Source organism: Cherax quadricarinatus, chromosome 67, assembly GCF_038502225.1.
Source record: "Cherax quadricarinatus isolate ZL_2023a chromosome 67, ASM3850222v1, whole genome shotgun sequence".
Lineage (NCBI taxonomy): Eukaryota > Metazoa > Arthropoda > Malacostraca > Decapoda > Parastacidae > Cherax > Cherax quadricarinatus.
Window position 1 is genome coordinate 23668174 of NC_091358.1, and position 27301 is coordinate 23695474.

The 27301-nt window shown below is 41.7% G+C and overlaps 1 protein-coding gene across 4 annotated transcripts in view; it reads left to right on the top strand.

Annotated features, from left to right (window-relative positions):
• The window catches only part of PKD (serine/threonine-protein kinase D3), a gene marked incomplete at its 5' end in the record, with an annotated part of 159783 nt that overhangs the window by 12286 nt on the left and 120196 nt on the right, over positions 1-27301 (top strand). For all 4 annotated transcript variants that reach the window (XR_011393906.1, XR_011393905.1, XR_011393904.1 and 1 more), the window contains 1 exon segment: positions 22124-22266. Coding sequence is in view for 1 of the 4 variants with exons in the window: in XM_070099457.1 (XP_069955558.1) it covers positions 22124-22266 (143 nt within the window).

Below are 27301 nucleotides of genomic sequence, written 5' to 3' on the forward strand. Positions count from 1 at the left end.
TAGGGTGTTCGGGAGAGGGGTGGGATTAAATTATGGGGAATCAAATTCAAAATGGGAATTGACACAGTTACTTTTTGCTAATGATACTGTGCTTATGGGAGATTCTAAAGAAAAATTGCAAAGGTTAGTGGATGAGTTTGAGAATGTGTGTAAAGGTAGAAAGTTGAAAGTGAACATAGAAAAGAGTAAGGTGATGAGGGTATCAAATGATTTAGATAAAGAAAAATTGGATATCAAATTGGGGAGGAGGAGTATGGAAGAAGTGAATGTTTTCAGATACTTGGGAGTTGACGTGTCGGCGGATGGATTTATGAAGGATGAGGTTAATTATAGAATTGATGAAGGAAAAAAGGTGAGTGGTGCATTGAGATATTTTTTTTATTATTATTATTTTTATTATTATCACACTGGCCGATTCCCACCAAGGCAGGGTGGCCCGAAAAAGAAAAACTTTCACCATCATTCACTCCATCACTGTCTTGCCAGAAGGGTGCTTTACACTACAGTTTTTAAACTGCAACATTAACACCCCTCCTTCAGAGTGCAGGCACTGTACTTCCCATCTCCAGGACTCAAGTCCGGCCTGCCGGTTTCCCTGAACCCCTTCATAAATGTTACTTTGCTCACACTCCAACAGCACGAGATATATGTGGAGTCAAAAAACGTTATCTATGGAGGCAAAGAAGGGAATGTATGAAAGTATAGTAGTACCAACACTCTTATATGAGTGTGAAGCTTGGGTGGTAAATGCAGCAGCGAGGAGACGGTTAGAGGCAGTGGAGATGTCCTGTCTAAGGGTGGTGTAAATATTATGCAGAAAATTCGGAGTGTGGAAATTAGGAAAAGGTGTGGAGTTAATAAAAGTATTAGTCAGAGGGCAGAAGAGGGGTTGCTGAGGTGGTTTGGTCATTTAGAGAGAATGGATCAAAGTAGAATGACATGGAAAGCATATAAATCTATAGGGGAAGGAAGGCGGGGTAGGGGTCGTCCTCGAAAGGGTTGGAGAGAGGGGGTAAAGGAGGTTTTGTGGTCAAGGGGCTTGTACTTCCAGCAAGCGTGCGTGAGCGTGTTGGATAGGAGTGAATGGAGACGAATGGTACTTGGGACCTGACAATCTGTTGGAGTGTGCGCAGGGTAATATTTAGTGAAGGGATTCAGGGAAACTGGTTATTTTCATATAGTCGGACTTGAGTCCTGGAAATGGGAAGAACAATGCCTGCACTTTAAAGGAGGGGTTTGGGATATTAGCAGTTTGGAGGGATATGTTGTGTATCTTTATACGTATATGCTTCTAAACTGTTGTATTCTGAGCACCTCTGCAAAAACAGTGATAATGTGTGAGTGTGGTGAAAGTGTTGAATGATGATGAAAGTATTTTCTTTTTGGGGATTTTCTTTCTTTTTTGGGTCACCCTGCCTCGGTGGGAGACGGCCGACTTCTTGAAAAAAAAAAAAAATTAAAATGTGTAAAAAAACGTAGATCTACTTTTGCAGCACTACTCGTGTGAATGTAGATCTGCTTGGACCGTTTGCTGGTTAAATGATTCAAACGTATATATACATTCTCTCGCGCAGCGCCCCGAATATTTTGAGGAAAAAAAAAATCTTTTTTTTATAGGAAAAAAGAGCATGTGGTACCTTCTTCTTATGACCAGAGCTTTGGTAAGATGGGTAAGGAAGAAGGATGGGTAAGGATAGAAATATTGGAAAAGGGTGGGAGGGGGGAGAGAGGTAGGATATAAAAGGTAAGTGGCCCAACCACCTTGGTGTAATTTAAAAAGTGTATGTGATATGATAAGATATTCTTTAAGGGGTATAATACTAACCCATCAGTCACATAGATATAACAGATATATAAGTACATGACTCTGAATTGGTAGTAATTATAGAAGTTGCAATTGCTTTTTTTTTTTTTTCGATTGCACAACTGATATTTATGCGACAATGAAGGCAATTTTCTGGGCAGTTTATAGAATTACGTGACAATGGCTTTTTACAGGTGGTGTCCAGCCATAGTAAATAGCATAATTTTTACATTAGATTGTTATATAAGATGTCTCCCTAATTGGGGGCGATGATTTTCTCAGTATACATAGAAGGGTTCTGGTGTTACCCAATCTTCATCATCAGGGAGGTTGCTCAATATCATGGGTCGATGGTAATCATCTTTATGGATAAAACGACGGACTCTCTGTGGGAGAGTCATTCTTTGAGTCCTTTGAGGAGGAGTATTGATGATATAATCCGTGGTATTTACCACTTGTATAGGATTTTCTCTATCTGGCATGTATAGTTCTTGCATTGTATAGAGTTTTCTTTTTTAGGGTGTCAAGGTGTACATTTATGGCAGTAATATCTTGTTGTATGTGTAAATCTGCCATTTTAACTCTGTCTCTCCTCCTGGTATTGGTAATGAAGCGAAGAGCTCTATTCTGGACCCTTTGTAACCGTAGCATGTTGGTCTTTGTTGTTAATGACATTGGGACACAAGGGTATTCGAGTATAGGTCTTATTAACATTTTATACAGATGTTTTTTGACATGTTGAGGGGCTTGATTGAATCGAAAGAGACTGCTAAGACCGGCTTTGGCTATGTTGATCTTTTTAGTTACATGAGATGTTGAGTGGAGCAGCCTGTCTATTTCATATCCCAAAATCTTCTTAGGGTTTCTAATGGCTACAGGTGTACCTCTGATGGAGATACCCCCTTTATCTTCAGTTGTTGATGCAAAACATCCTATCATGCTAACAAGGACCTTGTCAGGATTAGTCGTAATTCTCCATTTCTTTTCCCAATTAGATGTTCGACGAAGTTCAATATTCATTTTTTCTATGGCTCTCTCATACTTGTATTTTCCTGTTACCGGAGTTGATGAGACGACATGAATAACATCATCTGCAAACTGTGTCACAATTGTATCATTAAACTCTGGTTGAGGAAGGTCATTCACATAAATGTTGAACAGAATTGGACTGAGACAAGAACCTTGTGGGACACCAGCTGTTGGTATTAAAGGCTCTGTCGACCTGCCATGAAAGGTGGGAATGATTTTTCTTTGAGTTAAGAAATTATATATTACTCTGAGAAAAGTCCAGTTATGGTCTGGTATGTCAATGAGTTAGTATATAAGGCCATCATGCCATAAGCTATCAAAAGCTTTATGAACATCTCTGGTGGCACTTAAGGCAAGATTGCCCTGATGTTTTAGACTTGCTACAGTATCGAAAATAACATTTATTGCATGATTGGTACCTCTATGTGTTCTAAAGCCAAATTGTTTTTCAGTAAAAAAGTGATTAAACTCCATATAGTAGTTCAATCTGTTGGAAATGACCTTCTCAAGAACTTTTCCAGCGACTTCAAGTAAAGATATAGGTCTATAGTTCCCAGGTTGGTGGATGTCTTTATTGGGCTTACCAAGAAAGATCATCCTAGCAGTCTTAAAAACCACTGGAAAATATCCTGAGGCCAAGATGGCATTAAAGATATTTACCAAAGACCGTTTACAATTTCTGGGTAGGAACTTTATTTGTTTCATTGTTATTCCAGAGAGGCCAGGGGCTCTACTTCGCATTCTTCCAATAACCTGATTCGTCTCTAGTAATGTAATAGGTCTAGTAAGCGGGTGGGCATCTTCAAGAGTTGAAGTATCGATGGAAGGTAGTGGTTGTAGATCATCCAAGTTCTCACCTCTCCATTCATTTACCAACTGATAATGATTATTGTTAAATTGACGACTGTTATTGTGGGAGAGAATTTTCTCCCATACATCACCCATCAAATTAGCCTGGTCCTGTGGATCGTCAAGTTTAATTTCAACATCTTCATCATCCTCATCAGTGAAGGTATGAACTAGGTAGTTAGGAGCCTTGTGCTTTGCCCCTAAAAGTTGTCGGATCTTACTCCAAAATTTTGCTGGTTCACGTTTATACTGATTAGCTTGAAGAACTAGATATTTCCATAAGTCCCGTTTGTGATGACTAATCATGTTAATTAATTCTTGCCTTAATCAGTGCAGTGTAGCTGCTGGTGGTTGTCGCGTTTGAAGATGCCTTTGACATTCTGCTTGATAATTTCTTAGTGTCTCTAATTTCCCTAGTAGGTTTATATTGTTGGTATATCTTTGTGGAAGCTAATTGACAAGTTGCATTAATAGCTTCAATTATTCGATTATGCAGGGACCTGATTGCATCATCAATTGCAGTGGAAGGTAGATTTTCCAATGACACAATTTCATCCTCACCCAGAAATGCCCTGAAGGGGTCAAATCCTAGGGTGTTAAGATTGGGTTTAGGAGTTACAGGTATTCTAAATGGAGAAGTTTGTAGTTGTATTATAACAGGGATATGGTCAGATCCTATGTTTCCACCAGGAGAGATACGACAGTGAAAGATGTCACAGTCTCTGTTTGTCAGTACTATATCTGGTGTCCCTGGATGGGGTCCAATGTACGATTTAAAGAATGGGCCTTGAAATGACAAGTTTCTAGCTGTCATGATATTAAATACAGGTGTCCCTCAACATTTGCGAGGGTTAGGGATCAAGAGCCTCGCGAATGTTGAAAAACCGTGAATGTTTGGTGCCCCAATATATTGTAGGGAAATATAATACAATACTGCTTAACTTGTTGAACCATGAACAATCATAAAATACATGAAAACATCGTAAGTTGTACTAAATATATACATGTTATGCTTTAATAACGTGTATGTTATTAAATACCACAGATTCCACCACTTCTTCCACCACTTCCTCAACCAATGCCAGTCCCTACTACCCTCCCTCCGACCCCCGCAACTGGCAGCCAGCCCTCCCACCACTCAGTGTGGTGAGTGTTTTGTTTGTTCATTATTTGCTATTAAACTACAGTATAAATAGTGTAAACACATTCATGACTGCATATTGGAATGGCTATTTGAACAGGTATTGGACGGTGACATCATGTGTTTACTCTTGAACACAGCAAAGAATCAAACATTTCTGCTACTGCTAATAATAACAATAGTAATAATAATAATAATAATAATAATAATAATACGATATAATTGAAGAAGGAAATTGTACAAAAACACGAGGGAGTGGTTGACACATTGTCAGTGTGGCTTTGTTTATGCTGGAGTGAACATTAGTCTCCCTGCTCTTCCAAACATTTCACAATAATTCAGCGGTTGAGGCAGTGATAGAGGCAGTGATAGAGGCAGTGGGTGAGGCAGTGGCATTTACTAACATATACGTATGTTATAAATAATAATAGTACATGTCAATATTAATAACATTTATAATAATAATAATAAATGTTATTCATAATGTACTATTATTATTTATAACATATATGTTAGTAAATATCACTGCCTCTATCGCTGCCTCTATCGCTGCCTCTACCGCTGCCTCTACCGCTGCCTCTACCGCTGCCTCTACCACTGCCTCTACCACTGCCTCTACCACTGCCTCTACCACTGCCTCTACCACTGCCTCTACCACTGCCTCTACCACCACTGCCTCTACCACTCCAGTCACACTCAATCTACAAGCACCAAACAATGAATTATTGTGAAATGTTTGGAAGAGCAGAGAGACTAATGTTCACTCCAGCATAAACAAAGCCACACTGACGATGTGTCAACCACTCCCTCGTATTTTTGTACAATTTCCTTCTTCAATTATATCGTATTATTATTATTATTATTATTATTATTATTATTATTATTATTATTATTATTATTGTTGTTATTGTTATTGTTATTATTGTTATTATTAGCAGTAGCAGAAATGTTTGATTCTTTGCTGTGTTCAAGAGTAAACACATGATGTCACCGTCCAATACCTGTCCAAATAGCCATTCCAATATGCAGTCATGAATGTGTTTACATTATTTATACTGTAGTTTAATAGCAAATAATGAACAAACAAAACACTCACCACACTGAGTGGTGGGAGGGCTGGCTGCCAGTTGCGGGGGTCGGAGGGAGGTTAGTAGGGACTCGCAGGTGGCGGGAAACTTGAATATGATTTGGCGGCTGGGAATTTGGTGGTTGGGAATTTGGCAGTTGGGAATTCGCGAATGTGTGAAGCCCGCGAAAGCTGAAAACGTGAATGTTGAGGGAGACCTGTAGTTGTTTTCCTTTTAAGTCACCCAGTGGAATACCAGCTCCACAGTTAAAGAGGGCAGGGTGATGAGCATTAAAATCTCCCGCTAGAATTGTTGGAATATTTCTGCTTAATATCCTATGTAGAGGAATTGACTCTATATATTGTTGTCTCGGGGGAAAATATCCAGTTCCTATCACTAGTTGTCCATGAGACGTTGTCATTTCTATTGCAAGAATGTTATCTTCATCAACATGAATATTTTTAAATGTATAGCCTAATTTAACTAAGATGGCTACACCACTAAAGGGTCCTCTCGATTTCTCCACAGTAGAGTAACCACGTAATTTAATATGTTGATCAACTCTTGCAGCTGTCTTGTTCAAGAGTATAACATCGGGATTGTAATTATGTAGTTCAACCTCAAGGAGGTAACTGTTATTGAAGAAATGTTGAACATTAAGTTGGAAAATTGTAATCCCCATTATTTCTTGCACTTCGCTTGTGTACTGCGGTCTGAACGCCTGCAAGTAATGTCATGTTTGGTATCCACACTATCCCTGCTGGACTCGTCAAGGGGAGGAGGGAACTTCTGCGTAGTTGCTTGTGTATTAAAAATGCCATCATCTTCACTAGAGGTGGTAATATTAACAGACTCATTAGAATCGTTAGTCATCATCAGAAAACTGAGGTATGATATTCCCAGTTACAGGAAGCAGAGGCTCGTGAGAGTTAATGGGAGACTGTGGAGGCTCCAAGGGAAAATTAGGTAGGCAAGGTGAGTTACCCTGGGAAAGTTCCTGTTCAACAGGATCAGCTTCAATAGTGGGAGAGTAGGCACCAATTTCTGGGGCATTGTTATGTTCAGGTGTTGACTTATCAGGTTGAGGGTAGTTGACAACCTGGGTATGCGAGGTGGGCGATCCCTGGGCCAGGGATGACTTAGGTTTATTTTTAGATGTAGAGTAGGGTACATCTTGTTATGAGATGGCTGGGTCATAATAGCCTTCACATTTTCTGGGATAGTGATGGGAGTGATCCCATTAGCCATTAACAGATCATTTAAAACCTGAGAGCAGAGTTGAATGTCACCACCTGCTATGTCTTTGGCCATCATATACATTAGTTGTGCTCTCGTCATATCCCCGGCTGTGGATACCTGAGACATAGGAGATGAGACTGAACCTTGTTGTTGCGTTTGTGTATGTTGTAGGTGAGGGTTAGATTGGGGCGCTCCAAGAGGGGCAGAATTCCAAACATTGGAACCATTGGTAGAGACCTGAGGAGTCCCACTTGATCCAGGCAGAGCTGGGAAGGAAGTTTGGGACATCGTTGGCAGTGCCTGGGGAGTGGTCTTCTTAGAAGTGGACAGTTTCTTGGCTTCAATAATTTTCTGCATTTCCTTTTTCCTTTCAGGACAAATAGCAGAAACAGCATGATGTTTTCCGTTGCAGAGGACACATTTGGGTGTATTTTTATTATTACAATCTCGATAAGAATGTTGGCCAGAGTAAATGCTACAAATCTGCCCTTGAGTACTGCATTTGTTAGTGTTATGATCAAAGGCATAACATTTAAAACATTGTGTCACACTGACAAATCGTTCAAGAGAGATTTGGTCAGGTGTACATCTGGTGCCAAAACATTTGAAGCCATTTTGACACACAAGTTTGGCCTCCTCAGGTGTCTCAAGTATTAAATTTAAGGTTACCTTGTTGTTGTTAGGTTTAGAGAATTTATGTGCTTCGACAGCCCTAAATTCAGAATTCTCTGTATTAAAGTCCTCAACAATTTCATTCACTGTGCTATGTTTCATGAAACTGTTGATTCTGGCCACAAACACAGTTCTCTGAGCTTGATAGCTCTCGGGTGCAACTGGGGTAACACCAGAAGTCTTCAGTTTTTCAAGGACATCATGCTTCAGCAGTTGAAGTAACTCTTCTTCCGAAGAGAGGAGAAGTACTGCTCCAGCGTGGGTTTGAAAAACATCCACTGGAGCAACAGTTGAGTTCGAGCAAATACATGCTAGAATTTCTTTCATCGACATTTGGTTTCCATCAACACGTAATCTTACTCGTATCCTCGCCATGATGTCTAGGAAGGAACATCTGGCAGAGGAGTTTCTTAACAAAAAGGGATCTTTCCTTAATGTTATTCTAGCATCCTATTTCAGCTGACTTATGAAGGTCAGCCCCTAAGATAGCCTACCCTCGAGTGGTGAGGGGGAAAAGGGCCCAAGGCAAAGATCGGCCGGATTTTAAAAAACCACACGGGCTACTGGATGGTCAAAATGCCTTGTGTTAACTCACCAAAGCGAAGTTGCCGAAAAAGAAGAAGATAGGAAAGTCAGAAGGATAGCAATGTATGTAGTGTGTTAGTGTGTGGGCCAGTGTTGATGTTTGGGTGAGGGGAGGATGGGGAAGGATGGGGGGATGGGGATGAGGATGAGGGGTGAACAAGCAAGCAAGTCACCGCCTTACCCTCTTCATGGAATGGGGCTCGAAGTGACTGCAAGCAAGTTTCCTCTCAGCTCTGTTGAAGAACTACTCAGGATAACCCAAGAAAAATCTCGAACAACAGTGTTCAGAGTTGCTCAGCTGAAGAGCAGGAACGACGACGTCTTCTCTCCACGGCGGCTGGGCTGCTTCTCTCTGTGTCCATGTGGTACCCAGGCATCCCCAATTTTTTTCATATGGCACACTGAGTGCGCACACCCATTATCTCATGTATGGGTGACTCGGGCATATCGTGCCAATGTTGAATGAATGACAAATGAAACGTACTTATACGTTTGGGGCGCTACGCGAGAGAACGTATATATACGTTTGGACCGTTTAAGGGTTAAATATATGTTTACATGCACAAAAGAATGAACATTAAGCATGACACTTGCCTGTATTGAAGGCTGTTGTTGCTGGAAGGAAGGAAGGGAGAGGGAAGATAGGTTATTGTTTGGAAGGGGAATCCCCCCCCCCTCCATAAGGACTCTAGGTACCAAGTTCTTATCTGAGGTCACTTCCCTCCTTTGTTTTTTACTGTCACTAGGACCAGCTTGAGTGTCACTGGACCCCTGTCACACAAAATATCTGTCTAGAAAGGTCTGTTTCTGGCATCTCTTCAAGATTTGCCTAAAATGGGACATGGTATTACAACCCAGTAGTCCTAAAGGCCTGTTATCCTGGGTGTAAAGGGAGCAAAATAAACACAGCAGAAAAACTTTTGACTTATATTATCCTTCACCAATTTAGAACAGAAGTATGTACACTATATACACTATGTACAGCGATAGGTATTAGTGCACTCCACGGTAAGCAAAGCAGAATAGAAGCCACTAGAGAGCAGACCGTGCTTCAACCATCTCTAGAATTGGAATGACAAGGGCAAATGGGTGAGTGGTACCCACATCACCTCTGTGATTGCCAAAACCATCTTCTCATTGGCTGGAACCTGGGTATTGATTGAAGGATGGGGCCCCCATCATTAACCCTTAGCTCTTGGTTTGCTGGTTGGGGGAGATAGCCTGTCAATGAGGGTGTGTACATGCGCCGAATAAAGGTTACGTACTCTTTGCATGCCACACCCCAACCCCGAGAGGGCTCAGGATTAGGCTCCCACCTCCCAGTGGTAACCGTGCCTCCATGGCACCAAATAATGGGACCACCTTTCCTTTCAACCATCCAACTCTTAGATAGAGCTCAGCTTTTTTCATGACAAAAAGCCAAACCCTAAACTCAGAGCGAGACAGCAGACAGTCGGGCTAACATAGGTCCAAGACACGGACAGACGGTAGCCCGCATCCCCTCACTAAAAAAAAAAAAAACCCACACCAGGGGATAAAAAAAAAGAGCTTGAAAGGGGTTACCACAAGTAACCTAACATCCTAACCTAATATACAATTATAATTATAATATAGAGTAACATTGTTAGACTCTAGATAGAGAGTCTGCCAACTTATTTTCTTTGCCAGCAATGTGTAATATTCTGAGAGAGTAGGGTTGCAGTCGTAGACTCCATCTCATGAGCCTCGTATTGTGGTTCTTCATGGCTTGGAGATATACTAGAGGGTTGTGATCACTGTAGATAGTGACCGCCTGCAAAGTCTGGCCCACGTAAACATCGAAGTGCTCCAAAGCCAGTATCAGTGCGAGGGCTTCTTTTTCAATGGTAGAGTAAGCCCTCTGATGCGGCTGGAACTTGGCAGAGAAGAAGGCTACAGGCTGCAACTCCTCGTCCCCCTTTTGCAACAGTACTGCCCCAACCCCAGACTCACAAGCATCAACCTGTAATGAGAATAGTTTGCTGAAGTCTGGAGACAAAAGAATGGGTGCAGTACACAATAATCTTTTTCCTTTTTCAAAAGCACCTTGACAATCTGGGGTCCAATTAAAGGGAACTTTATGACTGGTAAGAGAGGTAAGAGGCGCTACAATATCCGAAAAAATTTTACAGAATCTTCTGTAAAATCCTATCATGCCTAGGAAATGCTGAAGAGATTTCCTATCATGTGGAACTGGATAAACTTTAATGGTAAGAACTTTAGCAAATTTAGGAGCAACTTTACCACTACCTACTTCATGGCCTAGAAAAGTAACAGTGGCCTGGCCAAAGGAAGACTTAGATAAATTAACAGTTAAATGGGAACTCTGAAAGGTCTCAGAGAGCCTTAAGTCTAAATAGGTGTTGATCCCAAGTATCAGACACCACTACAATATCATCCAGGTATGCTGCCGTGTCTTCAAGTCCTTTAATAGCCTGATGGATAAGTTTCTGGAATGAAGAGGGGGAGTTCTTTGTTCTGAAGGGGGTAACTGTATATTGATAATAACCTCCTGGAATTACGAAGGCAGAGATTTCCTTCGCCTTATCCGTCAAAGGTACCTGATAATAACCTTTAAGGAGATCTAACTTGGACACAAAAGTAGCCTTACCCACAAAGTCGATTACGTCATCCAGACGAGGAAGAGGGTAAGCATCTGTAATTGTGACCTCATTCACCTTACAGTAGTCTATACACATACGAAAACCTCCATCAGCTTTTTTAACAAGGATGCATGGTATTACAACCCAGGAGTTCAAATGACCTGTTATCCTGGGTGTAAAGGGAGCAAAATAAACACAGCAGAAAACTTCTGACTTACATTGTCCTTCACCAATTTAGAACAGAAGTATGTACACTATATATACTATGTACAGCGATAGGTATTAGTGCACTCCACGGTAAGCAAGGCAGAATAGAAGCCACTAGAGAGCAGACTGTGCTTCAACCAGCTCTAGAATGGGAATGACAAGGGCAGACAGGAGAGTGGTACCCACATAACCTCTGCAATTGCCAAAACCATCTTCTCATTGGCTGGAACCTGGGTACTGGTTGAACAACGTGGCCCCATCGTCAACCCTCAGTCACCTGGTTTGCTGGTTGGGGGAGATAGCCTGTAAATGAGGGTGTGTACATGCGCCGAATAAAGGTTACGTACTCTTTGCATGCCACACCCCCACCCCGAGAAGGCTCAGGATTAGGCTCCCACCTCCCAGTGGTAACCGTGCCTCCATGGCATAAAATAATGGGACTGCCTTTCCTCTCAACCATCCAACTCTTAGATAGAGCTCAGCTTTTCTCATGACAAAAAGCCACACCCTAAACTCAAGAGTGAGACAGCAGGCAGTTGGGCTAGCTTAGGCCGAAGACACGGGCGGACGGTAGCCTGCATCCTCTCACTAAAAAAAAAACCCCACACCAGGGGATAAAAAAAAAGAGCTTGGAAGGGGTTACCACAAGTAACCTAACACATCCTAACCTAATATATAATTATTATAAATAATATTGATAGACTCTAGATAAAGAGTCTGCCAACATATTTTTTTTGCTGGCAATATGTACAATTCTGAGAGAGTAGGGTTGCAGTCGTAGACTCCATCTTATGAGCCTCGTATTGTGGTTCTTCATGGCTTGGAGATATATTAGAGGGTTGTGATCACTGTAGACCATGACAACTTGCGAAGTTTGTCCCACATAAACATCAAAGTACTCCAAAGCCAGTACCAGCGCGAGGGCTTCTTTTTCAATGGTAGAGTAGCCCTCTGATGCAGCTGGAATTTGGCAGAGAAGAAGGCTGCTGGCTGCAACTCCTTGGCCCTGTTTTGCAATAGTACTGCCCCAACCCCAGACTCACAAGCATCAACCTGTAATGAGAAAGGTTTGGAGAAGTCTGGAGACAAAAGAAAGGGTGCAGTACACAATAATCTTTTTGCTTTGTCAAAAGCATCCTGAGCAACTGAAGTCCAAATAAAGGGAACTTTGTGACTGGTAAGAGAGGTAAGAGGGGCTACAATATCTGAGAAATTCTTTCAGAATCTTCTGCAAAACCCTATCATGCCTCAGAAACGTTAAAGAGATTTCCTATCATGTGGAACTGGATAATATTTAACCCGTAAATGGTCCAAACGTATATATACGTTTTTTCAACATTTGAAAGTATGTAAAAAAAGTAATCTTTTTGTTTTTATTAAATTTGAAAATGTGTAAAAAAAACGTAGATCTACTTTTGTAGCACTACACGTGAACGTAGATCTGCTTGGACCATTTACGGGTTAATGGTAAGAACTTTAGCAAATTTAGGACCAACTTTACCACTACCTACTTCATGGCCTAGAAAAGTAACAGTGGCCTGGCCAAAGGAAGACTTAGATAAATTAACAGTTAAATGGGAACTCTGAAAGGTCTCAGAGAGCCTTAAGTCTGTGATGAATGGTTTGAAAAACCGACAAGTTGAAGATTGAGACACTTATGCAGCATATGGGAATCTTTATTCAGGAAACGTTTCGCCACACAGTGGCTTCATCAGTCCAATACAAAGAGGAAGGTGTAAGGAGAGGAGGAGAATGAGGTAATCAGTCCCTCAACCTGGAGTCGATGTGTTCAGTCCATCATTCTACAAGATTGATGGACTGAACACATCGACTCCAGGTTGAGGGACTGATTACCTCATTCTCCTCCTCTCCTTACACCTTCCTCTTTGTATTGGACTGATGAAGCCACTGTGTGGCGAAACGTTTCCTGAATAAAGATTCCCATATGCTGCATAAGTGTCTCAATCTTCAGCCTTAAGTCTAAATAGGTGTTGATCCCAAGTATCAGACACCACTACAATATCATCCAGGTATGCTGCCGTGTCTTCAAGTCCTTTAATAGCCTGATGGATAAGTTTCTGGAATGAAGAAGGAGTTTTTCATTCCGAAGGGGGTAACTGTATATTGATAATGACCTCCTGGAATTACGAAGGCAGAGATTTCCTTCGCCTTATCCGTCAAAGGTACCTGATAGTAACCTTTAAGGAGATCTAACTTGGACACAAAAGTAGCCTTACCCACAAAGTCGATTACGTCATCCAGACGAGGAAGAGGATAAGCATCTGTGATTGTGACCTCATTCACCTTACGGTAGTCTGTACACATACGAAACCTTCCATCAGCTTTTTTAACAAGGATGCACGGTGAAGCCCATGGACTAGACTCCTCCTCCACTAACCCATGTTCTAACAGAAATTCTACTTCCTGCTGAAGTAGCCTCTGCTTTTCAGGATTAGCTCTGTAGGGGGAGATTTTAATAGGTTTGAGTTTCCCACATCTACCTCATGATAACCTAACGTACATTTTTTCGGCACATCCGAAAAAATGTCAGGATATGACTGTAGAAGCACAGTTAAACTTGTTGCTTGAGTTTCAGACAGCCCCACCATTAAAGGGCTAGGGTTCTTGAGGAGGACAGAGTTTGGAAGTTTGACATTAATTTCAGAAATAGAGTGCAAAGAGTCAGAGTCTTCCTCAGAGGTAGAGGACAGAGTCATTACTGGGACTTTATCTGGTGTATAAAAAGATTTTAATTGATTATTGTGGTAAGTTTTAGTTTTTGAGGTCTTATCAAGGGGAGCTACCACATAATTTACATCAGATAATTTACTTACAATTTGCATAGGTCCCATAAATCTAGCTTTGAAGGTGTGGCCAGGTATAGGTTCTTGCATCAACACCTTGTCTCCTGGATGGAAGGAGCGGAATTGTGCATTTCTGTCATACCTCTGTTTCATCTTATTTTGAGCTGCCTTTAGGTTAGCCTTGGCTAACAGATGTGCCACCTGCAACCTTGAAGATGGGTTGTAGAGTGTTAAGCTAATGTCTTCTCCCATCCAACCTTCTTTGAGCACCCGAAGAGGACCTCGTACATTGTGCCCAAAGATCAGCTCAAACGGACTAAACCCGGTAGACTCTTGCACCGTTTCTCGTACTGAGAACAGCAACAAAGGTAGTGATTCATCCCAGTTTGTAGGAAAATGCATGCAAAAAGTTCTCATCGTGGTTTTTAACGTCTGATGGAATCTTTCCAAGGCGCCTTGGGACTGAGGATGATAGGCAGTGGATAAGTTGTGGTAGGTTAAACAAAGTATATGCCGACACCAGACGTTTGACTCGTCTAGGTGGCATACCACAATGTAAAGGTTATTTGCTATGCACAGTACGATTGCAGAATACCCCAACGTAACACGTTATTTGCAGAACACGCTTAGCTATGCACAGTACAATTTCAGAATACGCATACAAGGTGGATACGCAATAGCAAAGCTGACTGCAAAATCTTCACACCGAGCAAGCTAGTAGTGAGCTGTTGAAGGATCATACAATAGCAAGGCTGACCATAGCAAAGCAACTGACATGCAAAGTTTGTAAAGCGTTGGCAAAGCTAAATGCAATGCCAGACAGCAAGCTACACAATGTTCCTGCTTCCAGCTTCACCCTAGGCTCATCCCTTTCTCTAAGTCCAGCTCCAGCTCTCGGACAGGCTACCCATATTACAACCCAGGAGTCCAAATGCCCTGTTATCCTGGGTGTAAAGGGAGCAAAATAAACACAGCAGAAAACTTTTGACTTACATTATCCTTCGCCAATTTAGAACAGAAGTATGTACACTATATACACTATGTACAGCGATAGGTATTAGTGCACTCCACGGTAAGCAAGGCAGAATAGAAGCCACTAGAGAGCAGACCGTGGTTCAACCAGCTCTAGAATGGGAATGACAAGGGCAGACAGGAGAGTGCTACCCACATAACCTCTGCGATTGCTAAAACCATCTTCTCATTGGCTGGAACCTGGGTACTGGTTGAACGACGTGGCCCCATCGTCAACCCTCAGTCACCTGGTTCGCTGGTTGGGGGAGATAGCCTGTAAATGAGGGTGTGTACATGCGCCGAATAAAGGTTACGTACTCTTTGCATGCCACACACGGTGAAGCCCATGGACTAGATGACTCCTCCACTAACCCATGGTCTAACAGAAATTCTACCTCCTGCTGAAGTAGCTTCTGCTTTTCAGGATTAGCTCTGTAGGGGGGGATCCGAAAAACATATCAGGGTATGACTGTAGAAGCGCAGTTAAACTTGTTGCTTGAATTTCAGATAGCCCCACCATTAAAGGGCTAGGGTCCTTGAGGAGGACAGAGTTTGGAAGTTTGACATTAATTTCAGAAATACAGTAGAGTGCAAAGAGTCAGTCGTCCTCAGAGGTAGAGGACAGAGTCATTACTGGGACTTTATCTGGTGTGTGAAAAGATTTTAATTGATTAATGTGGTAAGTTTTAGTTTTTGAGGTCTTATCAAAGGGAGCTACCACATAATTTACATCAGATAATTTACTTACAATCTGCATAGGTCCCGTAAATCTAGCTTTCAAGGTGTGGCCAGGTATAGGTTCCTGTACCAACACCTTGTCTCCTGGATGGAAGGAGCGGAATTGTGCATTTTTGTCATACCTCTGTTTCATCTTATTTTGAGCTGCCTCTAGGTTAACCTTGGCTAACTGACGTGCCACCTGCAACCTTGAAGACAGGTTGTAGAGTGTTGAGCTAACGTCTTGTCCCATCCATCCTTCTTTGAGCACCCGAAGAGGACCTCGTACATTGTGCCCAAAGATCAGCTCAAACGGACTATACCTGGAATACTCCTGCACAGTTTTTTCTTATTGAAAACAACAACGAAGGTAGTGATTCATCCCAGTCTGTAGGAAAATGCATACTAAAGTTCTCATCATGGTTTTTAACGTCTGATGGAATCTTTCCAAGGCGCCTTGGGACTGAGGATGATAGGCAGTGGATAAGTTGAGGATTATCCCTGACCTAGTTAATGCTTCCCTAAATGCTTTGGGAGTGAAGTTAGTACCTTGATCACTTTGAATAGATTTAGGAATGCCAAAACAAGAAATAAATCTTGTTAAAGCTTTGAGAATAGCTTTAGTATTAATACTGCACATGGGAATTGCTTCAGGGTATCTAGTTACTCTATCCATAATGGTAAATAAGTACTGATTTCCAGACTTTGACTTAAGTAGTGGACCTACGCAGTCTATGATTACTTTTGCAAAAGGTTCTCTATCAGCAGGTATAGGCTGGAGAGGTGCAGGTTTATTAGAATGTCCTGGTTCCCCTACTTGCTGACATTCTCAGCAACACCAGATATGATTCTCCACATCCTGCTTTAATTTTTGCCAATTGAATTCTTTTGTGATTCTAAATAATGTTTTAGTAATTCCTAGGTGACCTCCTAATGAAGTATTATGAGCTATATTCAAAATTTGAGGGCTAAACTTTGTTGGAACTACTAAGCTGTTTGACAGTTGCCGGCCCTCTATCTCCTTACCAGTCTCAGTGCAAATCAAATAGTCGTTTTTAAGTTTATACTTGACCGGATGATCCAAAAAGGATTTGCCCATGGCTGCCTGAAAAGCGAAATTCAAAGAAGGGTCCTTTCGTTGTTCCTCCCGGAAGGACAGTCCCTCGGGCATGGAAACAGATATCTGGCAATCCTGCAACCTTGGAATAGGAAGGCTTGATCTGGGTCTGTTCACTTGATCTACAAGGCCCTGGCCAGTTTTCCTCGTAAAACAAATTGGCTATTCTGAGATGGGAGTCGTCCAAGGATAGGTCAGCATTCTCGCCAGACAACCCTTGGGATGTTGCCCGAGTTATGGCCAACGCCGGAGGAGAATTAATCATTATGGGTTCTGAACGTACACTAGCAGTGGTAATGTTATTACCCAGTAATAACATGGCATCTTTCATGGGGAATCCCTCGGATACACCCACAGTCAAGTATCCAGTGTAATATTTGCACTGTACATAAATTTTATGCAATGGGACAGAAAATATAGCTCCTCCAAATGGTTCCAACAAAACAGAGGAATTCAAGGAGGTGTTCTTTGAAAGGAGTAATATTCCCTCTCTTATAAGGGAGCAATATGCTCCAGTATCTCTAAAGGTTATGACTTCAGTTGTTTTTTAGTTTTCCTGAAGGGAAATAAGACTGACAGTAATAAGTGGCCATCCCTTTCTCTACTTGTTTCAGGGACATGTTACTAGGGATGTTATAGATTTTCCCAATAGGTTGGGGCAGTTGGACGGATGTGACCTACTTTATTACAGAGGAAGCAGACGACAGGCTTGCCCTTTACTCCCTGCTGCAACTGGTGTCGCTCTGGCTGGTGTCTCTCTGGATACTGTTGTCGAGTTACACCATGTCGAGTGGTTTGTCTTTCACCAGGTGGACCATAAGTTGAGAAGCGTGGCTCTCCAGGTGACTTAGTTGGCTGACGTAGACGTTCTCCCTCCGGTTGGCACTTCATCCTCCAAGGTTGACGATCTCTGCTCATGCCAGGCTGTTGAAAAGAAAGATGGGATCACTCGGACAATGAGCGGTTAGTTTCAAAGGTATCAGCCAACCTGGCTGCCTCCAATGCAATGGTTAAGTCACGATCCTGCAGAAAGACTCTAACCTCTGGTCCCACAGACTCCAACAGGTTGTCAACCAGAATAAGCTGCACAAAATCATCAAAGGTAGCAACACCACTTGCTTTATACCAGCTGGTAAAAGGTTTGGTCTGCTGTCTCACAAAATCAACCAGGGACTGACCAACTTAAAGATCTTTCTGTATTTAGCTGGGATACATGTATATGCTCCCAAAACTGTGGTCTTCACTACTTTATAATCGGAAAAATCAGTGTCATTTAACACTGATGTAAATTCCTGTGCCTTACCAAACAATGCTGTGTGAACCAACGACACCCAGTGCTGTTCCGGCCACCTCAAGGCTCAAGCCTGATTTTCCCAAGCTTCGAAAAATTGTTCTGGTTCGGCCTCATTGAAGCAGGGAACAAGCTGTACTGCTTTCTGTAAACTAAAGTCATTTACATGATACAAAAACGGCCTTCTTTCTTTTTCCCTGTCAAACTCTTCTTTTGCAAATGCTCACTGTTCCCTAGTCTGCTCAAGATTGATTTTCACCAGCCCAAGTGCGAACGCCGCTGATTCGCCTTGAGGTAACCCTGCTGCACTAGACTGACGATTTTGCTCCATTGATGTATCATCTTCCTCCTGCGAGAACATCGGAGTTTTATTCCTGGCTCCAGTAGAGGGAGGAGTCTGATGTGCCATCTCCTCTTCCCGAAGTTTGTCGGTGATCAGTGAACGCAGCTGTGCAGCTGTTAGTGCGTTCGTAATCAATGCCAATGGAACGAGCAATTTGCCAACAATGCTGTAAGGACAATTTAGGCAAATTAAATGAAGTATATGCCGACACCAGACGTCTGACTCGTCTGGGTGGCATACCCCAATGTATAAGTTATTTGCTATGCACAGGACGATTGCAGAATACCCCAACGTAACAGGTTATTTACAGAACACGCTTAGCTATGCACAGTACGATTGCAGAATACGCACATACACTTACAAGGTGGATACACAATAGTAAAGCTAACTGCAAAATCTTCATACAAGATTGACTGTAGCAAAGCGAGCACACCAAACAAGCTAGTAACGAGCTGTTGAACGATCATACAATAGCAAGGCTGACCATAGCAAGGCAGTTGACATGCAAAGTTTGTAAAGCGTTGGCAAAGCTAATGCAATGCCAGACAGCAAGCTACACAATGTTCCTGCTCCCAGCGTCACCCTAGGCTCAACCCGTGCTCTAAGTCCAGCTCCAGCTCTCGGACAGGCTACCCATATTACAACCCAGGAGTCCCAAAGGCCTGTTATCTTGGGTGTAAAGGGAGCAAAATAAACACAGCAGAAAAACTTTGGACTTATATTATCCTTCAGTTTAGAACAGAATTATGTACACTATATACACTATGTACAACAATAGGTATTAGTGCATTCCACAGTAAACAAAGCAGAATAGAAGCCACTAGAGAGCAGACCGTGCTTCAACCAGCTCTAGAATGGGAATGACAAGGGCAGATGGGCGAGTGGTACCCACATCACCTCTGCAATTGCCAAAACCATCTTCTCATTGGCTGGAACCTGGGTACTGATTGAATAACGGGGCCCCATCGTCAACCCTTAGCCCCTGGTTTGCTGGTTGGGGGAGATAGCATATCAATGAGGGTGTGTACATGCACCGAATAAAGGTTACGTACTCTTTGCATGCCACACATGGCATTGTCATTGTAAAAGTCACCAGCACGGATTACAGCAGCTTTCTCAGGGTGATGTTCCTCCACAAATGAATGCACTTTAGTCCACATTGCACAAATCTCGCTAATCTTTGAAGAAGGCACCTTCTTCCATCTCTTTTCCTCCTCTGAAGCAATTTCCTCAGCTGTGGTCTGTTACTGTTACAGATGAAGCTCTTGCAGCTCATCAGCGGTTAGCTCTTATTATTGGCTTATTACCCAATAATTTTTACACTATTTTGCTCCCTTTGCTTTGCCTTTATACGAAGGAACTGTGCATGCTTTCTGCCAACTGCTAGGTGCCCCACCTCTTCCATGTATTTATTAAATAAAAGCACCAACCAGTCCAAACCTATAACCCACCTGCTTTTAACATTTTTGTCCTTATCCCATCAATCCCAGCCTCTTTACCTCCTTTCATTCTACCCACTGCCTCACACCCCCTCACTTGCATCTGGCTCTTCCTCACTCCTTCAAGATGTTATACCTCCTCAATGAAATCACAGCATCCCTATCTTCGTCAACATTTAATAGTTCCTCAAAATATTCCCGCCATCTTCATGATAACTCTCTAATAACTCCCTCCTATTTTTAACTGTCAAATCCATTCATTCCCTAGGCTTTCTTAACTTGTTACTCTCACTCTAAAACTTTCTTATTCTCAACAAAATTTGTTGATAAGCATCTCACCCGCTCTCTCATTTGCTCTCCTTTTACATTCCTTCACCACTCTCTTAACCTCTCTCTCTCCTTTTCCTGTACTCCTCCTTGTATCACTTCTACTTTGTAAAAGACCTCTCATATGCTAACTTTTTCTCTTACTACGCTCTTTATCTCATTCCACCAATCTCTGTTCCCTCCTGCACCCACTTTCCTGTAACCACAAACTTCAGAACATTCTTAACACTACATACTTAAATCTTGTCCCACACCTCTTCAACCTCATTGCCCATACTCTCGGTAGCCCATCTTTCTTCCAATAGTTGTTTATATCTTACCCTAACTGACACCTCCTTTAGTTTATAAACCTTCATCTCTCTCTTAATTGCTGATTCCTTTCTCCTTGTATCCCATCTACCTTTTACTCTCACTGTAGCTACAACTACGAAATTATCAGATGTATCTGTGACCTCTATAAACATGCACATCCTGAAGTCTACCCATCAGCGTTTTATCTACCAAGATGTAGTCCAACAAACTTGTCATTATGCCCTGTCATATATCTTGTGTAATTATTTTTTTTTTTAAAATGTGTGTTACCTGTTACTAAACCCCTTTCTATTCAAAGTTCAATGATAGGGGCCCCCATTATCATTTACACCTGGTACCCCAAACTTACCTGTCACAACCCTCTCTAACCATTTCTCCCACTGTAGCATGGAGGTCCCCCACCACAGTTACCCTGTCACTTAGTTCTAAAGTTCCTAAACACAAGCTTAACCTTTCCTGAAATTTCTCTCTCCTCTACACTCCTTTCTTCTCCAGGTGCATACACACTTATAACCCACTTTTTTTTATCTGACCCTTATTTTAGTCCACATAATCCTTGAATTTATACATTTATATTCCCCCTTCTCCTTCCATAACTGATCCTTCAACATTATTGCTACACCTTCCTTAGCTCTAACTCTCTCAGATACTCCTAACTTAATCCCATTTATTTCTCCCCACAGAAACTCTTACCCCCTTCAGCTTTGTTTCACTCAGAGCCAGGGCATCCAACTTCTTTTCATTCATAACACTGACAACCATCTCTTATCTGCACTACATCCACACACATTCAAACATCCCAGTTTCATAAAGTTTTTCTTATTTTTAGTAATTTATATAGGAGAAGAGGTTATTATTCCATTGCTCCAAGCATTTTAGTCTCCTCTGATGACATGCATGGCTTATGGAGGAAAGATGCACCAAATAAATTATAAATGTTAGAGTTGAGACAAGTTGAAGACCAAGACTTGCAACACTTGGGCATCCTTGATGAAGTATTTTGATCAATGTTGTGCCTGAGAAGCAAGTTTCTTAAATCAAGTAGTGACTCTTAAGACATGACAGTAGTACAAGTACACAGTAATTATACAAGACATGGCAGTAGTACAAGTACACAGTAACTATACAAGGCATGACAGTAGTACTAGTACACAGTAACTATACAAGACATGGCAGTAGTACAAGTACACAGTAACTATACAAGACATGACAGTAGTACTAGTGCACAGTAACTATACAAGACATGACAGTAGTACAAGTACACAGTAACCATATAAGACATGACAGTAATACTAGTACACAGTAACATTACCCAAGTATTACACATGTATTTATCACATACAGTAAGTGCTTGTGAATGTGAGTGACAAAAAAAATGTATCCAGAATTGAATAACACTTGTTTTGACGACCCTACCTTGCCCCCTTCAATTTTTAATAAGATTTTTCAATAGTATTTACCAAAAAAGTCAGATAGAAAAGCTTTATAAGAGGTGAATGTATAAGAGATGATTATAATGAAGGTTGTTAATTTTGTTGTACACAACAGATATCCCCAAAGGAGTGATGCACTGCTTTGAGCTACGAACTGCCAATGTTGATTACTTTGTTGGTGAGGAAAGTATTACCTTGAAGGATGGACCACCACATGTCAACCCTCCTGAGTCTGGTGTAGGAATCTTCTTAGCAAAAGTGAGTACCAGTTTTCCTAACACAGCAATCTTCCTCCAAGGTAAGGTCACATCCTACAAAAAAGAAACACATTCACCACCATTCATATAATAGCTGTCTTGCTGTGAGTTTGTTGATTCCACACTTCAAATGGTATTCCAGGCTGTGACATCCTCGCCTATCCTTGAGTGCATGCATGGTATGTCTCGCCTCCAGATGTCTGGCACTCTACTTCCCACTTCCAGAGCTCTGGCACTCTACTTCCCACCTCCAGAACTCAAGTTTGGTTAACCACTTTCATTGGCTTCCTTCATAAATATTACTGTGGTCACACTCCATCAATATGTCTAGTTATAACAAACGCTTATCTCCACTCACAGCAATCTAACATGCTCACAGAAACTTGCTGAACTTTGTCACTCAGCCCTCAAAACCTGCTGTACTCCCCCCCCCCCCCCTTTCATCCCATCATACTTGTGAGCAGTTATGCAGGGGAGGAATGTATTAGGAGGAAAGAGGAGTGATTGGTGGAATGATTAAGTAAAGGGTGTGATAAAAGAGAAAAAGATAGCTTATGAGAGGTTTTTACAAAGCAGAAGTGTTATAAGAAGAGCAGAGTATATGGAGAGTAAAAGAAAGGTGAAGAGAGTGGTGAGAGAGTGCAAAAGGAGAGCAGATGATAGTGGGAGAGGCACTGTCAAGAAATTTTGTAGAAAATAAGAAAAAATTTTGGAGTGAGATAAACAAGTTAAGAAAACCTAGGGAACAAATGGACTGGCCAGTTAGAAACAGAGTAGGGGAGTTAGTAGATGGGAAGCTGGAGATATTGGGTAGATGGCAGAAACATTTTGAGGAACTTTTAAATGTCAATAAAGAAAGGGAGGCGGTAATTTTATGCACTGGTCAGGGAGGTATAACATCTTGTAGGAGTGAAGAAGAGCAGGATGTGAGTGTGGGGGAGGTGCATGAGGCGTTATGTAGAATGAAAGGGGGTAAAGCAGCTGGAACTGACAGGATCATGACAAATGTTAAAAGCAGGGGGGGATATAGTATTGGAGTGGTTGGAATTTTTGTTTAATAAATGTATGAATGTCTCATAACAATAAAAATGCTTTCAAATGAGCTGATGTAGGTAACAACTCTTAGCTTGCCAATAAAGTTAGGAATCCTTAACCTGTAAATAGCTTGTCAATAAAGCTAGGGATCCTTAACCTAACCTTGTCAAACCCTGTGTAAAAAAAAAAAAAGGTACCTAGGGATTGGCAGAGAGCATGTATAGTTCCTTTATATAAAGGGAAGGAGGACAAAAGAGATTATAAAAATTATAGGGGAATAAGTTTATTAAGTATACCAGGTAAAGTGTACGGTAGGGTTATAATTGAAAGAATTAGAGGTAAGACAGAATGTAGGATTGCGGATGAGCAAGGAGGCTTCAGAGTGGGTAGGGGATGTGTAGATCAAGTGTTTACATTGAAGCATATATGTGAACAGTATTTAGGTAAAGGTAGGGAAGTTTTCATTGAATTTATGGATTTAGAAAAGGCATATGATAGTGGATAGGGGAGCAGTGTGGCAGATATTGCAAGTGTTTAGAATAGGTAATAAGTTAATAAATGCTGTAAAGAGTTTTTATGAGGATAGTGAGGCTCGGGTTAGGGTGTGTAGGAGAGAGGGAGACTACTTCCCGATAAAAGTAGGTCTTAGACAGGGATGTGTAATGTCACCATCGTTGTTTAATATATTTATAGATGGGGTTGTGAAGGAGGTAAATGCTAGGGTGTTCGGGAGAGGGGTGGGATTAAATTATGGGGAATAAAGTACAAAATGGGAGTTGACACAGTTACTTTTTGCTGATGATACTGTGTTTATGGGAGATTTTAAAGAAAAGTTGCAAAGGTTAGTGGATGAGTTTGGGAGGGTGTGTAAAGGTAGAAAGTTGAAAGTGAACATAGAAAAGAGTAAGGTGATGAGGGTATCAAACGGTTTAGATAAAGAAAAATTGGATGTCACATTGGAGAGAGGGAGAATGGAAGAAGTGAATGTTTTCAGATATTTGGGAGTTGACATGTCAATGGATGGGTTTATGAAGGATGAGGTTAACCATAGAACTGATGAAAGAAAAAAGGCGAGTGGTGCATTGAGGTATATGTGGAGACAAAAAACATTATGTATGGAGGCAAAGAAAGAAATGTATGAAAGTATAGTGGTGCCAACGCTCTTATATGGGTGTGAAGCTTGGGTTGTAAATGCTGCAGCGAGGAGGCAGTTGGAGGCAGTGGAGATGTCCTGTCTAAGGGCAATGTTATTTTTTTATTTTTTTTATTATCACACTACAGAAAAAGCGTCCTTCCTCCAAAATTTGCACCAGTCAACTATAGTGATAATATAGCATTTATTGTGGTGGAGACGGAAAAAAGAAAAAAAAAAAAAAAAAAAAAAGAGAAAAGCCAGATACAGCGATTGATAAACAAGGAGGTGACCGTTCGTCATTGTAGGAGCTGCCAGATATCACCGGCTCTTCAACACGCAAGTTATACTTTTGTATCAGTCAAATCACATATTACTCGGGTAGATAATTTCCAGTAGATCCTTCATGTGTTAGCTCAAATCACCGACCAGTATGTTTTAAATAAGTGACCCACTGATCAGAGCAGATCGACTGGCCCGAACCCTTGCCTGGTCCGAACCCTTGACTGGTCCGAACCCGGGACTGGTTTCAAACAGTTTCATTGGACAATAAAGCAGACTGTAAACGGATGGGGTTGTAGGCGCCCTATAAACACAAACATTAAAAATCAGGAACGTGACGGTAAGCTGTCCAATATACAAAAAGAGTTAGAAACAGAAATACAAATAGCTAGAGCTTCATTTAAGGTTATTAATAGAATTTTCAAGAGGTTGCTAGTAGAATTGCAGTAAATCAACCATTCAAATCATTATGAAGCCCTGTGTAGTCTGTGGTCAGTCAAACAAACGGGCTTCCACATGGATAAATTGTCATTTTTGTGGAAATTGGTGTCACGCCCCTTGTGCAGATATCCCAGAACTAGCTACAAGCAGTATTAAAACAGAGAAGTGTTTTTGGGTATGCTCAAATGAGGAAAAACTGTGGACTAAAATCACAAGGGTATTAAAAGAGGACAACATCAAAGCTGCTTTCATAGAAAACCTGGAAGCTTTCTACAACAGATGGGAACATAAAATGTCTGGGCTGAATGGTACTGCCCTTGATACTGGCCATGTAGTCATAAACTGTAAGGCTGGAGGTGATGTCCTGGTAGTCAGTAAATGTGGGGCTGATAGTGCTGTCCTGGGAGACAGTAATGGTGAAGCTGGAGGTGCTGTCCTGGGAGACAGTAATGGTGAAGCTGGAGGTGCTGTCCTGGGAGACAGTAATGGTGAAGCTGGAGGTGTCCTGGGAGACAGAAATGGTGAAGCTGGAGATACTGTCCTGGGAGACAGTAATGGTGAAGCTGGAGGTGCTGTCCTGGGAGACAGAAATGGTGAAGCTGGAGATACTGTCCTGGGAGACAGAAATGGTGAAGCTGGAGATATTGTCCAGGGAGTCGGGAATTATACGCAGGAAGGAATACATATAAATGACCTCATAGGGGACAGGAGCCATAGTAGGGAAACAAGTGTAGTCAAAGATAAGATAAAACCAATATTGCAAACTAGAAATACCGCAGGAAATAGCAAACAAGAGGACTCCAATAGCAATAGTGAGGATAAATTACCAAAAACAACTGGTGGGAGCTCCATTGTTGGTGCTAGGGAGGATAGAAGTAAGACAGGGAAACATGCACCAACAGGGAATACAGTCACAGAAACCCAAGGCAAGCGGAAACCAAGCCTGTGCACATACTATGCACTTGGTATCTGCTGGCATGGGAAATCTGGAAAAACAGATGGGACATGCAACTATGACCACCCTAGAAAATGCCATGCCCATATGAAAACAGGAAAATGCAAACTCCCTTCCTGTAAGCTTTTTCACCCTGAAATGTGTACCTCTTCAGTACAGGAAAGACTGTGCTATAACTTAAATTGCCAGGCATACCATCTAAAGGGGACAAAAAGATACAAAACATCCAGGCCAGGGGAAAACCTGGGTAGCCACAGCCACTCAAGAGGGAGAGGTTTTTTAGTGCCAGGAAGGAAAAAAAACTGGCAGGAAATGGCAGAAATCGTACACCAAATCCAGTCATTCCTGGAGTGGAACCACAGTCGATGGCCTCCACTCCAAACCAACAGATACAGATACTAATGCCGGAAAAAAAATCCCCCCCCAGTACCAACAATACCACCAGTCCGATAACATTCTTCTTTGCAAATATACAGGGTCTAAAGCCAGCTACAAACAACAAAATACCTTTCATCCGTGGACTGCTTGCAGAGGCAAAGGCAATGTTCGCGGCTTTCACTGAGACCCACATAAAGGATCACTTGGACAACGAAGTATGGATCCCAGGTTACAACCTATACAGATGTGACAGAGTGAACAGGCAAAAGGGGGGGGTTGGCCTGTACATTGCAGAGTCACTTGTTTGCACAGAACTGCTTAATGCCTCAAATGACATAGTGGAAGTTTTAGCAGTAAAGGTCGAGAACCAAAACCTAGTCATTGTGGTAGTCTACAAGCCTCCGGATGCAACATCCCAGCAATTCCAGGAACAGCTGTTAAAAATTGACCACTGTCTGGAAAATCTTCCAGCTCCTGCACCCAACATCTTGCTCCTGGGGGATTTCAACTTAAGGCACCTAAAATGGAGGAATATAGCAAATAATATTGTTGCAGAAATAACACCAGGAGGCAGCTCTGATGAAAACTCACACTCACACGAGCTTTTAAATCTCTGCACAAAATTCAATTTAAACCAGCAAATAATAGAGCCTACAAGACTGGAGAATACACTAGACCTCATCTTCACTAACAATGATGATCTGATAAGAAATGTCACCATATCAAAAACAATATACTCAGATCACAACATAATTGAGGTTCAGACATGTATGCATGGAGCCCCAGACCGACAAAATGAGACTAGTCATGAGG